General features: G+C 41.6%; 2 protein-coding genes across 2 annotated transcripts in view; one reads left to right on the forward strand and one right to left on the reverse strand.

The window, feature by feature from the left end:
* The window catches only part of PPAP2A (phosphatidic acid phosphatase type 2A), a 196,180-nt gene extending 188,515 nt beyond the window's left edge, over positions 1 to 7,665 (forward strand). Inside the window, exons 10-11 of the mRNA XM_010857193.1 lie at positions 4,873 to 5,049; positions 5,854 to 7,665. Coding sequence (XP_010855495.1) covers positions 4,873 to 5,049; positions 5,854 to 5,985 — 309 coding nt within the window. The 3' untranslated portion in view covers positions 5,986 to 7,665. The remainder of the gene's footprint in view (positions 1 to 4,872; positions 5,050 to 5,853) is intronic.
* The window catches only part of SKIV2L2 (superkiller viralicidic activity 2-like 2 (S. cerevisiae)), a 91,594-nt gene continuing 82,323 nt past the window's right edge, over positions 6,210 to 15,480 (reverse strand). Inside the window, exons 26-27 of the mRNA XM_010857155.1 lie at positions 7,846 to 7,950; positions 6,210 to 6,497 (exon numbers count right to left, since the gene is read on the reverse strand). Coding sequence (XP_010855457.1) covers positions 6,445 to 6,497; positions 7,846 to 7,950 — 158 coding nt within the window. The 3' untranslated portion in view covers positions 6,210 to 6,444. The remainder of the gene's footprint in view (positions 6,498 to 7,845; positions 7,951 to 15,480) is intronic.

Consider the following 15,480-nt stretch of genomic DNA (forward strand, 5'->3'; position numbering starts at 1 on the left):
ACACCTCGTTTTATTGTGCTTCACTTTATCATGTAAATTGAAGGTTTCTGGCAACCCTGCAGGGAAGTCTATTGGAGCCATTTTTCCAACAGCATTTGCTCACTTTGTGTCTCTGTGTCACATTTTGGTAATTCTCAAAATATTTCAGACTTTTTCATTACTGTTCTATTTGTTATGGTCATTTGTGGTCTTTCATATTAGTGTTGCAAAAGAATTGCAACTTACTTGAAGGCTCAGATGATTGTTAGTACTTTTTAGTAATAATATATTTTTAAATTAAGGTATGTACTTTTTTTTAGACAAAATGCCACTGCACATTAATGGACTATACAGCATAGTGTAAACATAACTTGTATATACACTGGGAAACCAGAAAATTCATGAGACTTGCGCTACTATGATATTCACTTTATTGCAGTGGTCTGAAACCAAAGCCACATCTCCAGGTATGGCTTAATACAGATGTGCCTGTAGTAAGAGACTTTATGAGGCAACAGCATTTAGGAGTTACATGTTACAGTCAATTGAGGAAAGGCAGAAACAAACCGGCTTCAAAAAATACCTTATTCAGCAGTTTAATTGAATTTTTAAAATGAGATTGTATAACTAGATCCTTTAATGGAGGATACTGGTCGAGTCATAAGGTCTCTTCTAACTAGTTTCTGCTGACTGAACTAGGCTCTGCACACGCAGTGGCTGTACCAGATTGGCTCTGAGCTCTTGATTGACTCCGTCTTAGCCACTGGACTACCAGGGAAGTCCCCCCAAGACAGTTTTAACCAGCTCACACAGTGGGGCTGCTGACCGGTTGTGGGAAGGGATCCTGCCTACATTCCTTAGCCACCTGGTGGTGCTTGTGGTGGGTTAGTTGCCAAATTGTGTCTGATCCTTCCGACTCCACGGACTGCAGTCTGCCAGGCTCCTCTGCCCATGAGATTTCCCAGGCAAAAATACTAGGTTGCCATTTCCTTCTCCAGGGGATCTTCCCAACTCAGGGATGGAACCCCATCTCTTGTGTCTCCTGCATTGCAGATTCTTTACCAACTGAGCCATCCGGGAAGTCACCTGGAGCCCAGAACAAAGATCTGACCAAATCTTGACCCAAAAGCATTTCACCAGGGAACTTTGACTGCTATTTGTTTCAACATGTCACTTAAGAAAAACAGCATCAGAAATACCACTGATGACAGCAGTGGTAGGGTATCAACCTGCCACAGAAAGCATGACAGCAGGTTTAATTCTGATTATTAGAGTTAGGATTCCAAAGAAAACAAGGTTTTGTTGTTGTTGTTTAGCTGCGAAATCGTTTCCAATTCTTCATGGCCATGGACTGTAGCCCTCCAGGCTCCTCTCCATGGGATTTTCCAGGCAAGAGTGGAGTGGACACCATCTCCTTCTCCAGGTAGTCCCTGTTTTCAGCCTGCCTTTTTATGTCAACAAGTCTTCCTTTGCTGTCTGGAGTTTTGTGGGTTGCTCTGCTGACAGAACTGGTAGCTGCATGTTTCATTCTCTGTCCCTCTGCTGTCCTGCCATGGGGCTTCCTGAAGCTGCAGTATCACAGTGTGAAGCCTCTGCTTCTGGGGAGCACCTTAGTGAAGTGCTGCAGGTTGCTTTTGTCCTGCCAGAAGCTTGTCTTTTATTTCTAGTTGTGACCTTTCTACTTCACCAGAAAGCTGAATTTCCACTTGTCTCCCTGGCCACCTGGTTTTTTGCAGTGTGGCTGCCACTCTTCTCCATTTTCTATTAAATGGCTCGTTCTTGTCTAACCATAGCTTTTGTTTGCCAGCAGCCCATCATGTATCTGTTAGGTACCGTTTCTACAACTTGTGAAAACTAAACAGTTCCTTCATAAATAAACCCAAGAGCAGATGCAGCCCAGCAGATTTCCGGGCCAAGTCTGCTGCAGGTCATACTGTGTGCCCTCTCACAGTCAGGGCTATGTGGTGCCCTTCGGTTTGTCTGTGGATTGGCAGTTTCCCCCAGTGGGGAAATTTGAAAATTGTAGATGCTGCCACTGAGCCAGCCAGTCTGGTACCATACACAGCACTGGATATGGAGTTCTGGAAGTTCTAAATCTTAAGATATAAGCAATTGAATGCTTTCCTTCTTGTAGTACATATGTGATTAACATATGCGTGTGTAGGGAGAAGGGGAAGAGTGGAGGTTGCAAAGGCAACAAAGGTTACAAAGCCTTTTTATTCTCAACTCTGGCATTAAAGCATGAGCAGTCCCCCTATCTAGTTCTGATACAGCAGTGCTGAGATATATCAGATATTCAGTTTCTCGGAGACAGAGAAAGATGGAGGAATAGAGACTTGTTTTTAAAGGAACATATATGCTTTCCTCTCCCCTGTCAAAAGACAAGGAGTAGAATAGAAAAAGATATATAAATCCACAAAGTCAAAGAATGGAAAAGGAGACAATAAGCAAGAGGTAAAGATTTTGGAAAGCATTAAATGAGTGGTAGGAGGAAGCTGAATCTCTAGTGCCTCTCGAGGGTGGGAGCTTAAAAGATCTGCACGAGGGTGGGAGCTTAAAAGATCTGCACTGTGGAACCTGAGAAAGGCTTAGGAAGTGGAGCCCCCAGAAAGTCAGCATTGTACGCTTTCTTGGACCTGCTTATGTAGGACAGACTTTCGGCTGGCAACACAGGAGGTCAGTTGTCAAGGTCTGGAGTTCAGGGCATGTCAACAGGTGACCCAAGTTTCAACAGTCAGTGTGTTTACCTCTTGAGGGTCTACTGAAACCAAAGTCCTCACAGGGAAGAGCAGGGCTAGAGGTGGTGCCTGGCTTTTGCTACATCAAGTGCCTTGGACCCAGAGATACAAAACAGGCAAACAGGAAGCCCATTCAATTAGCCAGTCTCACTCAAGAGCTGAGAATTGTTCTGTAACAAGAGCCTTTACTCAAGCCATGGCCATTAGTTCCCAGAAGAGATGAACACAGACTCTTATTTAATTAGGTACTTAGAGGCGGAAGATCTCACCTAGAGTATACTGCAGTGTGTTTGGTTATTGATCCATAAGCGAATGTTATTTTCACAGGGATGTTGAGTAAGAGATTGGGGCAAAATAATACTTACTTAACACATGTGTGTGGGCTACCTAAAGTCAAAGTCAGAATTCTTTGGAAGAAACAGAGGGATTTTAGAATCCTAATTGAGGAAGAACCTTCAAAGTCCTGAGTTTCCTTTATGTTGGAAGTATAAAATAAATCCCTAAGTCCATTTGAGAGTTGTTTTTTAACTATGTTCCTAGCAGGGATGGGTGCAGTTCTCCCTAATACGTCTGCATTCGTGTCAAGTATTTGTAATTCCTCAGTACATGTTTTTATAGTCTAAATAGCTGATGCCTTTAACCATCATCTGGAAAGATAGCTTAACAGGAACTAGAAGAGAGACAACTAAACTTTCGGATAATAACATGTAAAACTTGGCTCCTAGTTAAAGAATTGTTTTCCTTAAAATGAACAAAAAATTTCCAGGTAGAACTAATGAGGTGAATCTTATCTGGCACAGCTGTGGTACCTAACTGGCTTCAGCCTAGCACATGCTAAGTAACTTTGCCCCATCTAGAACCAAGTATCTAGCCACCTCCAGAATCTTGAGACAAGCCTCTTACTCTGTACTTGTTTATAGCTTCAACAGCAGCAAACCAAAAAGGGGAGAGGAGCTCTGCAGAAAGCCAAAAGCACTTCAGCCTATTAATTAATTCAACTCAGTTAAACAACTGGTACGCTCTTTTAGGATTAGATGTTTATACTATAAAGTACTTGATAAAGTTAGACCACCTCTGTGTCTTCGCCAGGTGCTAAGAACTGAACATGCACAGCAGTGCCCAGAGAACTAGGAATGGACTTATCTATCTACTTTAAATAGGCAGGGTCAGTGGGCACAGCCACATAAATTGTTTTCTGCAGACTGCATTTAAGTAAGTGCTGTGATTCATGGGGTCGCGAAGAGTCGGACACGACTGAGCGACTGATCTGATCTGATAAGCCATAAATTATTGAACAGAGTTTTTAAAATGAATATTAAGAATTATATTATTAGATAGAAGTTATGGGGGAAAAAGACCATATTTGCTGAAAGGTGTTCATAGGAAACTATTCCAAATTTGTTCTTTATTACAGTCTTTGGGGATGCACCAAAGTCAAGGGCAGGCTGACACAGCAAAGGGGAGATTCTCAGGTCTGATAGTGTATGGAAAAATCCTAGAACTTTAAAGGGTACAGGTGCTATTGAAAGAATACTCTTACTGGATCAGGACTAAACTACAGACTGTATTATTTACTTAGGCAGATTATTGTATTTACTTATGAATATTTATTTAGTCTCAGTCACTCATGTTAAATAATTTGAGGCTAGAGGAACTCTCAAGTAAATTGTCTGGGTGAATTAAGCAAACTTAGTTCCTAAACAGGCTGGGCAGAAAATACAGTAGCCTGGCCCAGGGTAAGGCAACCTGTGCTCAGAGCAGTAGCAGTTGATCCCAAGACTGAACTAATGACCACTGTAACTCAAAATGGAAGGGAAGGAGCAGCCCCTGAAGTCCTAGGTTATACACACAGAGATGCTTACCTTGTTTATAATTTGGAGAATGGTCTAACTAGAGCACTAGACAGGTAATAAATTCTTGTAAACTGTTACTAGGGCAATGTGTATTTTCGTTTTATTTTGGGACTAATTTTTAGGTATTCATGAGTACAAGAATGCTTGCCTGAAGCCTTCTTCCATATATAACACTGATTAATGATCATTAATACTTAATGCTATCATTTAAAACATCAATCTTTTAGAAATGTGATACTTAATATAAAATATAGTCTTCGGTTGGTATACTAAACTTTTTTTCCCCCTATCTTTTCTATTAGCTTTACCTTCAAGCCAGAATGAAGGGAGACTGGGCAAGACTTTTACGCCCTACACTGCAATTTGGTCTTGTTGCTGCATCCATTTATGTGGGCCTTTCTCGAGTTTCTGATTACAAACACCACTGGAGTGATGTGTTGACTGGACTCATTCAAGGAGCTCTGGTTGCAATATTAGTTGTAAGTATCCATGGTAGCAGCCTACATCTTGAAATTGACAAACACTTGGACAAATAAGTAGAAAAAAAGGTTCCAATGAGAAATGAGAAAACTATGTTAAGGCAGAGAATGTGGCTCAATAATTGCTACTGGGTAAGGACCCCAATGTTATTAAAAGTCATTTTAGGACAGACAGGAAATAATACCTAGGTTATTTACTTTCTGCAGAAGTTATTAAAAAAATTTACTAAGTTTTTTTTTTTTTTCTTTTTAATAGTAAAAAGCCCTGGGTATAAAGTTTTCTTTTTGGTATAAATTGAAAATAATTTACATGAAGAACGACACTTTTTTTTTCATTAAGGGCTGGCTGGCAGAGTGAAGCTTTTTGCCCAAGACATAACAAAGCAACTCTCAGAATGTCTTTAACAAAAATGCCTGTTAGCTGCTAATTTGTTGTTGCTGCTCAGTCACTGAGTCGTGTCCGTCTCTCTGTGACCCCATGGACTCTAGCCTGCCAGGCTCTTCTTGTCCATGGGATTTCCCAGGCAAGAATAGTGGCGTGAGTAGCTACTGCCTTCTTCAGGGGCCCTTCCTGACCCAGAGAGTGGACCTGCATCTCTTGCTTTGCAGGCAGGTTCTTTACCACTGAGCCACCGGGGAAGCCCAGCCACTAATTTATTAGTACCCTTAACTTTTACCCTGTAATGCATATCCTTTTATTTTTTGAACACTGCTTATTGCAATTTTTGTTATGGTTTTTCAACTTATTTAAAATTTTATCATTTGATACTCTGCCCCATTCTAAATGTTATCTGTTCTACATAGGCTGTATATGTATCAGATTTCTTCAAAAAGAGAAGTTCTCCTTTTAAAGAAAGAAAAGAGGAGGATTCTCATACAACTCTACACGAAACACCGACGACGGGGAATCACTATCGAAACAGTCACCAGCCTTGAAGGTGGCACAGTGCCCAGATGAAGCTGGCCTGCTTTCTAAAGAAAAATGATTGCAACCAGAAGGCAAGAGGATGCGTCTTTCTTCCCGGTGTACAAGCCTTTAAGGGACTGCTGCTACTGTACCTCCTGGATGCCTACTTTACCTGTGTGTATATAGTTACAGTTAACACAACGGTTATCTAATAGCTCTAAGTTCATTTTAAAAAATTTCAACGGCCTTTCACTAAACAATGCCCCACCTGTACATTGTTTTATTAAAAAATGTAACGCTTATGTACAAATGTGTATGTAATATGCTTTCTTAGAATGATGCTTGATTTAAATATAATACATATTAAAATGTTTCAGGACAACTGTCTTGAGATGGGAAAACCAAATCAATACTTATAGGCATTTGTAGTTGATTGTAATCAGACAGGTGGAGAACAATTTATAATTCCACATTCCTTAGCTGACTGTTTATAAGTAGAGGCTGGCGGCAAACACAATATCTCTCTTGATTTTGGTGATTCCTAAGGGAAAAGAAAATATGATGTAAATTTTCAAGACCACAAAGAATGTAATGCCCTTCCACTGGGGTTTTTTAACAATTCGCATTAAATTGGGGAGAAGGCAATTCGGAAAATACAAAACCTTGCTGGTCTGAAAGACACCTAGAGGAGGAGTTCATAGCCATCTCTGAGAAACGGGAAACTTCGAAACCAGACCCCTGTTCTTATGAATCCTGACTCTACAGTACCCCATGTGTGGCGGGGCTAGGGGTGTCCAAAATTATTTTTAAAAACTTGGAAAGAATAAGCTGTCAAAAGAAGTTAGTTACCCCAAAGCATGAATTTTCAGCCTACAATGGAAGGCACTATATTTCAGTTACCATGTGAAATTCTTTCTGGGCTAAGGCAGGACAAACTGTTCGAAAGTTTACAAAACTAGACTTAAACCCACAGTGATTCAATAGGTCTGCTCTATTTAACAATGTTGATGACGTAAGCCAGTTTCTGCAAACTTCTTAGAACACTAAGTAGATAGCAAAATCAGTAGGTTTGACTGTGGTCAACCAACTCAGAGCAGCACCGTGTCTCTATTCTTGGTGCTTTCAGTCCTTTTTCTCGGCCAGCAGACAGATGGCGTGAAGTTATGCGCAAGCGCGTGTGCCTCGCCGGCACTACCGCCATGATGTAGCCAGCCTTTCCCGAGTTGGTCTTCCTGCTTCCACCGAGCTAATCTACAGACTTGCCTACAATGCACCAGCAAGAACTGCCTGGTGAAACCCATGCCCGAGCACGCCACTCCTGTGCTCAAAACCTCCGATCACCTCAGAGGAAAAAGCTGAGTGCTAGGGCCTACAGGACCATTCTTTTCTTCTTCCAACCCCTGCTGTTCGATTCACTGTTCACTGTGCTCCAGCCACACGGGCCTGTTGCTCCAGTACATCAAGTATATATGGAGGGGCTCTAGGCCATCATATCTATCTCTCAATTCTCTGTTGTCTCTTCCTTCGTTTGTATCACTACCTGATGTATTTTAATTGTTGACTTGTTTACTGTCCGCCCCCTGCACTAGAATGTGAGCGCCATGAAGGCAGGGGTTTGTGTCTTTTTTGTTCACTGCTGTATTCCCTGGTGCTTAAACCAATGCCTGGCACACAATAAGTGCACAATAAATATTTTGAGATTTTATCTATATTCATTTACAAACTGTTTCCAACACACACTGATATTTTCTTTGAATGCTACTAGGTGGCCTGCCATGGCAATCCAGTGAAGAATATCTGGAAATGTTCTCCTAGGTTGTGGTCAAGAGGTCAAATCTCAACAGGATTTGCAAAAATTACTAGAAAAACCTTATGGGCTGGATACTGACCTTCTGCAAATTTATTTTCCAGCTCAGTGTTTCCAATGGCTTTTGCTGCTTGACACATTTGTCGAAGTAGTTCTTCCAGGCGCCTCATACAACGAATTATGCTGCCTGGACAGAAAAACAAACAAATCACTTGTAAAGTGTAAATAATCAGGAAAAGCAGAACTTTTGTTAAGACACAAGGAAGGCGAACATGGGATGATTAACCAACAGTCCTCTGAGGAACTTGTACTGCAGTAAATCAGTAGTAAACTTGACTAGTGACTGCTAGGCACCAGGAAGGCCACAAGGATGAAGAGTTTAATTCCCGTCTTTGCCTAACGGTAGAGAGAGGCGTGGATTTATTATAATGTGTTGACACTTGCTCTTACAGAAGTACACAAAATGCCCTGGGAACAGAGGACAGAACAACATGGATGAAGGGCAGCAAAGGTGACATATGATTTGGGTCCTTTATGCATAAGGTCACTGTCAGGCAGTGACAAGGCAAGACCACCAAGGCAATGCAGAAATGCCCAACAGACCACAGTGGGCCCTGGGCGTGGCCTACCACGGCCTCTGGATACTACCCTCTGAAGAGAACGCAATGGAGAATGTTTAAGGAAGGGAATAACAGAAGCAGATTTTCATTTTAAAGGTGCAATCGATCATTCTTCTGGACCTTAAACAGGCTCTTTCAGCAATAATTTCCTCACACAGTGTATCCTCAATGAAGCATAGAAGAGGCGATCAGTCCCTTCCCATTGGGATTTGACTCCCTGAGACAAGTGTTTGCATCAAAGGTGAAGTTGTAAACACACTTGCACTTCTGTCAGGCTTGCACGAGGAGGAGCCTCCGGATTCTTTCTCTAAGTACTACCTAAGTTGAAAACTCTTGGATTTTAGTTTTAATGCCTGAAATACAGAGGAGTATCAGTTCTCTCTGGTATGCAAGCTGTGACCTCACACTTCAGGTTCTTATTTAACTCCTTGTAACACTGCTACTGCTACATCGCTTCAGTCGTGTCCGACTCTATGCAACCACATAGACGGCAGCCCACCAGGCTCCCCCGTCCCTGGGATTCTCCAGGCAAGAACACTGGAGTGGGTTGCCATTTCCTTCTCCAATGCATCAAAGTGAAAAGTGAAAGTGAAGTTGCTCAGTCGTGTCTGACTCTTGGCGGCCCCATGGACGGCAGCCCACCAGGCTCCTCCATCCATGTGATTTTCCAGGCAAGAGAACTGGAATGGGGTGCCAGTGCCTTGTAACACTGGAATAATTTATTAACATGTGTCTTGTAAAACACTCATTGTACTGTGTTCAGGGCTCTTTTTACCTTTTAATGCCCTCCACATTATGGTCCAATGTGCCCAAGGGAGAAAAACAATGGAGATTTAACTCCTAAAGCTCTTGCTCTTAAACACGGTATGTTATGCTGGTAACTGGAGAAGATGCGGATGAGAAATACAAACTACCAAAGTGGCAGCAGAAAGGATGGGATTCAAAACGAAGAGGGTGCAGAAGAGTGGAAGGCGGCCCTGGAATCGAGAGCGACTTCCTCTGAAGAGGAGAGAGTAAGGGACAAGAGATATGCACATGAGTTTCTAGCTTAAGACAGCCTACTGGCACCTGCCTGTCCTCTGAAGCAGAAGTGATCATCCACAAAGCTGGCACAAGTGAGGAAGGTGTGCAAGGAGAGCAGTGAGGATCTGGAATCGCCTGTAAGACGAGCCTCAGAGCCAGAGACCACAGTCTCTGGAGAGGAAGACGAGGGATTACGATTCAGATGTGCCATCTACTGCCTGAGGGACTGTATTATTGAGCTAGGGAAACACTATAAACTAAATGAGGCAGAATGTTCCAAGTGTCAGGTACCGAGCTGGTGCACAACAATCTCCTCCTCCTCTGCTGGAGCTACATCTATTACTAGGAAAGTTTAATGTGATCCTGAGGTTACAGACTATGGCTTCTGAAGACACCAAATGATACAATTTTTGTCCAGGAGAACTCTGCTACTGAAGTACAGGATTAGAGAATGAATTACTAGACTGATCCACCTGGAGGTACATATAATGGCAGACAGAAACACAAGAATCTCAGTTGCATCCTAATTCTCTTTACATGACTAGAAAGAGAACTGTGGCTCAGAAGGGAAGTTCTAAGCAGTAGTGGGGCCCCTTCATAGCAGGTCTCCAAGAGAATGAGGAAGCATACCTACCTGGGCATTTACTTTCTGTTACTGAGACAACTGATTCTAACACCAATAAGCTATATTAAGATTTTGAAAATTAACTGAACAAATGAAAAACAGACTTGCTGCTGCTTTTACTAGTAACCTTTAACAACAACAACAAAAATGATTTCACAAAAGATGTTCCCAAGTAGGAGGAGACTATGTCATTGGCTACTTCCAACATCCTACCACCATCTTAACAAACAAGAAACCCTAGAGGGGTTAATGACTTTCAGGTTCACCCTTTAGAGCAATGGCTTCCCTTTTAAACTGTGAGGCTGAGTTCCTGGAAGAAGAATCTCGGACCTTCAACCACTTTACAAATACAGGTAAGAGTATTAGCCTATTCCCTAAGAACAGGAAGCTGCCAGGTTGGCCACTAACCACTGTGGGGTCAGAAGGTGGCATCCCCTAGACCCACTGGTAAATTCATGACTTGATAAATGGACAGCACCTACTTTTATCTCTTCCCCTGGATGTGTGTTTCAGCTCTTACTGCCCTTTACTGGCACCCCTGTGCAGGCACAAGCAACATAATAACAAGGGCTGCAGTCCTGTGGGCAGGTGAGGAGCCTATCCCTGACCCCCTGCATCCCAGGAGGAAGAGTGCTCCTCTACTGCCCCCAAATCTAATACCATTCATTCAAATGCCAATAGGAGCCCTGGTGAGTCTGTTTCAGCCCTGATTCAAACATAAGGTTCTGGATGGTCTGATATTTCTGTACCAGGATAATCATTTGTGGACCCTAAGTTTTAGCTTTAAAGATACTATTTCATGAAGTTCAGTCATTAGCACGTCACTCATTTTTGCTGTAACATTTTTTACTTAAGTGAAAGTTACTCACTTCTAGGCCACAATTATAAAAAACAGCTGTTACAAAAACAAAACAATGCTATTCTACCTAGATGCTATTACTGGATCAACAAAAAGTTGATCACCCACACATATTACAGACACCTCAAACTCAACAGTTTCACAAAGTGAATTCATTCTTTTCCTTTCAAATCTTCTCTATTAACCTGTGAAAATCTTCAAGTTTACTCACCTATAAAATGGAGATAATAATAATTCTTAAACCTAAATGGGGTTATTATGAGAAATGAATGAAATAATGTATGCAGGGTGCTTAGTAAGTGGCAGTAATACAATAGGAACTCAATAAATGCTGGCTCTATTTGTTATTTCTGTTCTCAGTGCAAAGAATGCTGAGCTGTAGTACTGCTTTGCATTGAAAGAGGAAATCCAATCGCAATAACACTGGGTGTCTAAAGGGTCGGGGGGCTGGAACGGAGAACGTAAAGAACATCAGATTACCCGTGCAACTAGACAGTAAATGTGTGTTTTGCAAACACTTCTATTTGAAGAAAATAAAATTAGGTAATAGTTAAAAATGTAAATATACAGCACTTCAAAAAGCAAAGAATGGATTCCGCAGGCCATTTGGAACTGAAATGGAGCCCTTCATAAATGTTTGCTGTGCAGGCTGCCAGTCAGCTGCCTGTGCTCACAAATATTGTTTTGACTGAATTCAAATGTGTCCCGGGAAACATAGATAACCTGGTATTGTTTAGGTATTTCTGCAAATTGAGAAACTCATGTTAATAGTGGAGAAGGCAATGGCACTCCATTCCTTTACTCTTGCCTGGAGAATCCCAGGGATGGAGGAGCCTGGTGGGCTGCCGTCTATGGGGCTGCACAGAGTCTGACACGACTGAAGCGACTTAGCAGCAGCAACAGCAGCAGCATGTTAACAGCCAGAATCTGCAAAAGCTATCAGAGACCAAACATATGAAGTAAATATATATTTACTTCAGATATAGCCAGATATAGCTCACGCCAACTCAATTTCTGGAAAACTGAGTTCTGACAGTTTCAGATGAGATGAGAACAATTAAGAAATGAGGCCAGGAGACACAGGGTTGCATATACAATGGCTGTGGCAGTCGGCCTCAGTCTTGTCAAGAAATCACCTTGTGTGCACACACACCGTTCACAGCTGCATGCAGCATAAGGGCTATTTATTCCTGATGGAGACTCATGAAGACTCCTGGGAAGAGGTGAACCTCCCAGTACACTTCCTACCTACTACAGTTCTCCGTAATCCAAGGCTTCTCCTTACTCCCAGCTTTAGAAATCTTTCTGCCTCATCAATTATGACCACCTAGATTAAGTGTAAGACAAGAGATAAAAGGCCATGACCCTTCCTCCCAGGCTATCTGAAGCTGACCAGAAACAAAAACACACACTAACAACCAAATGGTTTATTACGAACCTTTTTTCTGGTTTTGCCAGAGTGGAAAGTAAAACTGAATCCTTAATAGTAATGAAACTGTAGTAAAATACACACAAAATCTACCACTTTAAAGCATGTGCCCCAGCGTCACTACCCATTTTTTATACTTAGGTTTATATCACCATTCTGGAAGAATGCACACTTAGATAATAATTCACATGGCATAAAATTCACCCTTTGGGGACTTCCCTTGTGTCAAGGGACATGGTTGGATCCCTGGTTGGGGAACTAAGATCACATATGCTGTAGAGCAACTAAGTTCATGAGCTGCAACTACTGAGCCCCAGGGATATAACAAAGCCCCAACACCACGACTACCGAGCCCCAACACCACGACTACCGAGCCCCAGCGCCACGACTACCGAGTCCCAGGGCCACGACTACAGAGCCGCAGCGCCACAACTCAGAATCCATATGCTGCAATGAGAGATCCCCCCGCCCCACTCAACAAAGACCCCCGCGTGTCCATAGCTAAGATCCGGCAGAGTCAATACAAACACAAATTCACCCTTTTAAATAAGTGCACAAATTCAGTGGTTTTTAGTATATTCAGAGTTGTACAACCATAACCACTATTTAATTTTAGAATCTTTTTATCAAACCCAAAAGAAACCCAAGTCCATTAAGCAGTCACACCCACCACCAGTCCATGGTAACCACAAATCTACTTCTGTCTCTCTATAGCTTTGCCTATTCTGGACATTTCACATAAATGAAATTATCCAGTAGGTGGCTTCTGTGTCTGCCTCCTTTCACTTAGAACCTTAAAGTGTTTCAAGTTCATATACTATCACGAATCAGTCCTTCACTCCTTTTTCTAGCTGAATACTGTTCCACTGTATGAATAAAACACAATTTAACTATCCACCCGATTGAAGGACATTTGAGCACACGAGGGCAGTTTTACAAACATCAGGCTCATGTGGTTCTTGAACAAAACATTCTAGTTGAGGATAGAAGAAATCAACACATTTCTTTACCTGGAGAGGTATTTATTTCTACCTCCAACTTGCTGGCATTCCCAAAAGTGGTTCCTCCAGTTCATGCCCTAAATCTGATATAATACCTCCTATCTAAGTGGTTATTGAGGCCTGAGATTAGAATCATAAATACACTTTCCTGCAATCATTTACCATATTAGATCCCAGCTCAGGCTGAAAACATTCTGGGAGGGCAGAGACTATTGCCTGTACTGCATGCAGCACAATTCCTGGTCCCACTAGGGTCTCAGTTAATTATTCATCAAAAGAGTAAGAATCAGGTGCTAATTCTTAAGTCATTTAGTACTAAAATTGTGCCAAAAGTTAAATAGAGAAAAGATACATACTAATAAAATGCTACTCTATTAGCAAATGTAAAAAAAACAAACCAGCTGGAAAATCCCTTATGACACTGATGTATCCTCTCCTAGGGAAGGGTAAAGCTATGCTAGTTGAAAGGCACATGAAAAGAACTTGTGGTGGGGCAGAGACTGGGAATGCACAAAACAGCATTTGCTTAAAAAACCCCTGACAGACGTAAGCACTGCAGCGAACAGTTTTCCATGATAATCTGTCACAGCAGCTTTCCTGACGGCATGTGCTTAAAGGAAAGCAAATCCGTCCTGCACAGGGAAGAGCACCGTACCGCGTTTGTACAGGCAAATAAATAGTACCCACCATTCAAGGTTAACTAGCTCCAGCTAATGTTTGAAAAGTTCTTAAAACTACCTCTGAGAGGCTCATGACATGATTGGACACTTGACCACAGCACACTGAAAAGTTCCAATGTAGTCATTTTCTGCCCATAAAAGTAAAGACACACTATACTAGGGGTAGAGCTGTGATTATAGTACTTTTCCAATTATATCAAGCATGTGCCGTAACAAGACGAGGAGAGAATGGCTATTCTGAAGTGGATAAAGTAAACACCACCAGTTTTTTAAAAAAAAAAGGTTGTGGCAAGGAGACACAGTATGCCAGAGAAAGGAAACAATATCCTAATATCCCAAGGTTCTCAGTATTTTTTTTTTTTGCTGTTTAATTACATATTTTATGAGCCAATATATAGTCTATTCCAGTTTTAGAAAGAAAAGGTAGAGCTGACATAATGGTGCCATGAAAACTGTGTTGATATTAGACCCAATTTCAAGTTATAGTTATGAATCCCTTAATTTTCAATCTTAGATTTCATGAGCAAACTGTGACATCAAAACAGCCCCAAGGAATTGAAAAGAGGTAAAAATACTGATTTCAGGAATTGCTCATATGTGGGGGAAAACATCAACTCATAGGTGGCAGAAATACAAACTACCTTCAATTTTAACACTTTACAATTTATCTTCCATACCGTGATAACTTTCCCACTTAAGTACAAAGAATAGAAAAATAATCTATAAAGATAATTTTACAAGCCTTCCTCTATTTCTAGGTCTACTGTTCCTTCATTTCTCTTAAACAAATAAACCACACAATGCACCACTACTGTTTCATGCCGCTGTGCCTACCTTCTCAGAGAAGCAGATACACAAATATGAGCTAGCATATTAGTAATTCTAGAATCTGGGCACAGAACAGTCACGGTTTCATTCCTATCTTCCAAAAAGAAGTTATACTGAAGAGTGGTGATCCTGTACCTGATTGCCTTTGTATCTCTGAAACACACAAGCTGTCATACACCCCCTGGGTTTCTGTGGGTTAAGTGAGGTGAGGGTGTCACGTGTTCCTCTTCTCACACCATCAGTTATGACAGGCCTTCTGACCATCCCTACAGCATTTTCAGAGGATGGAGATGGCACAATTCTAGGCAGTATTTAAGAATCCTCTTGGTGATCCAAAACTCAAAGATGAGGTATTACGGTTTTTAGATGAAGTAATCAACTACCATGTGGCGGGCAGTCACAGAGTCCAGAATTCAAACATACTGTCGTCGTGTGGTACACCTCCACGACCTTGGCCAAATTATTTACCTTTTCTAAATCAGTCTCCTTGTGCAAAGTGCAAATAGTATCTACTCAGATGTGCCACTAGTGATTAGATTTAAAGTATATAAAATGCTGATTATAGCACAATGCCTGGCACACTGTTTACCTAATAAATAATCACCATCCTCATAACAGAGTACAGTATTCACAGAAAGATTCTGGGACCATA

This window comes from Bison bison, unplaced genomic scaffold, assembly GCF_000754665.1.
Source record: "Bison bison bison isolate TAMUID 2011002044 unplaced genomic scaffold, Bison_UMD1.0 scf7180017864378, whole genome shotgun sequence".
Lineage (NCBI taxonomy): Eukaryota > Metazoa > Chordata > Mammalia > Artiodactyla > Bovidae > Bison > Bison bison.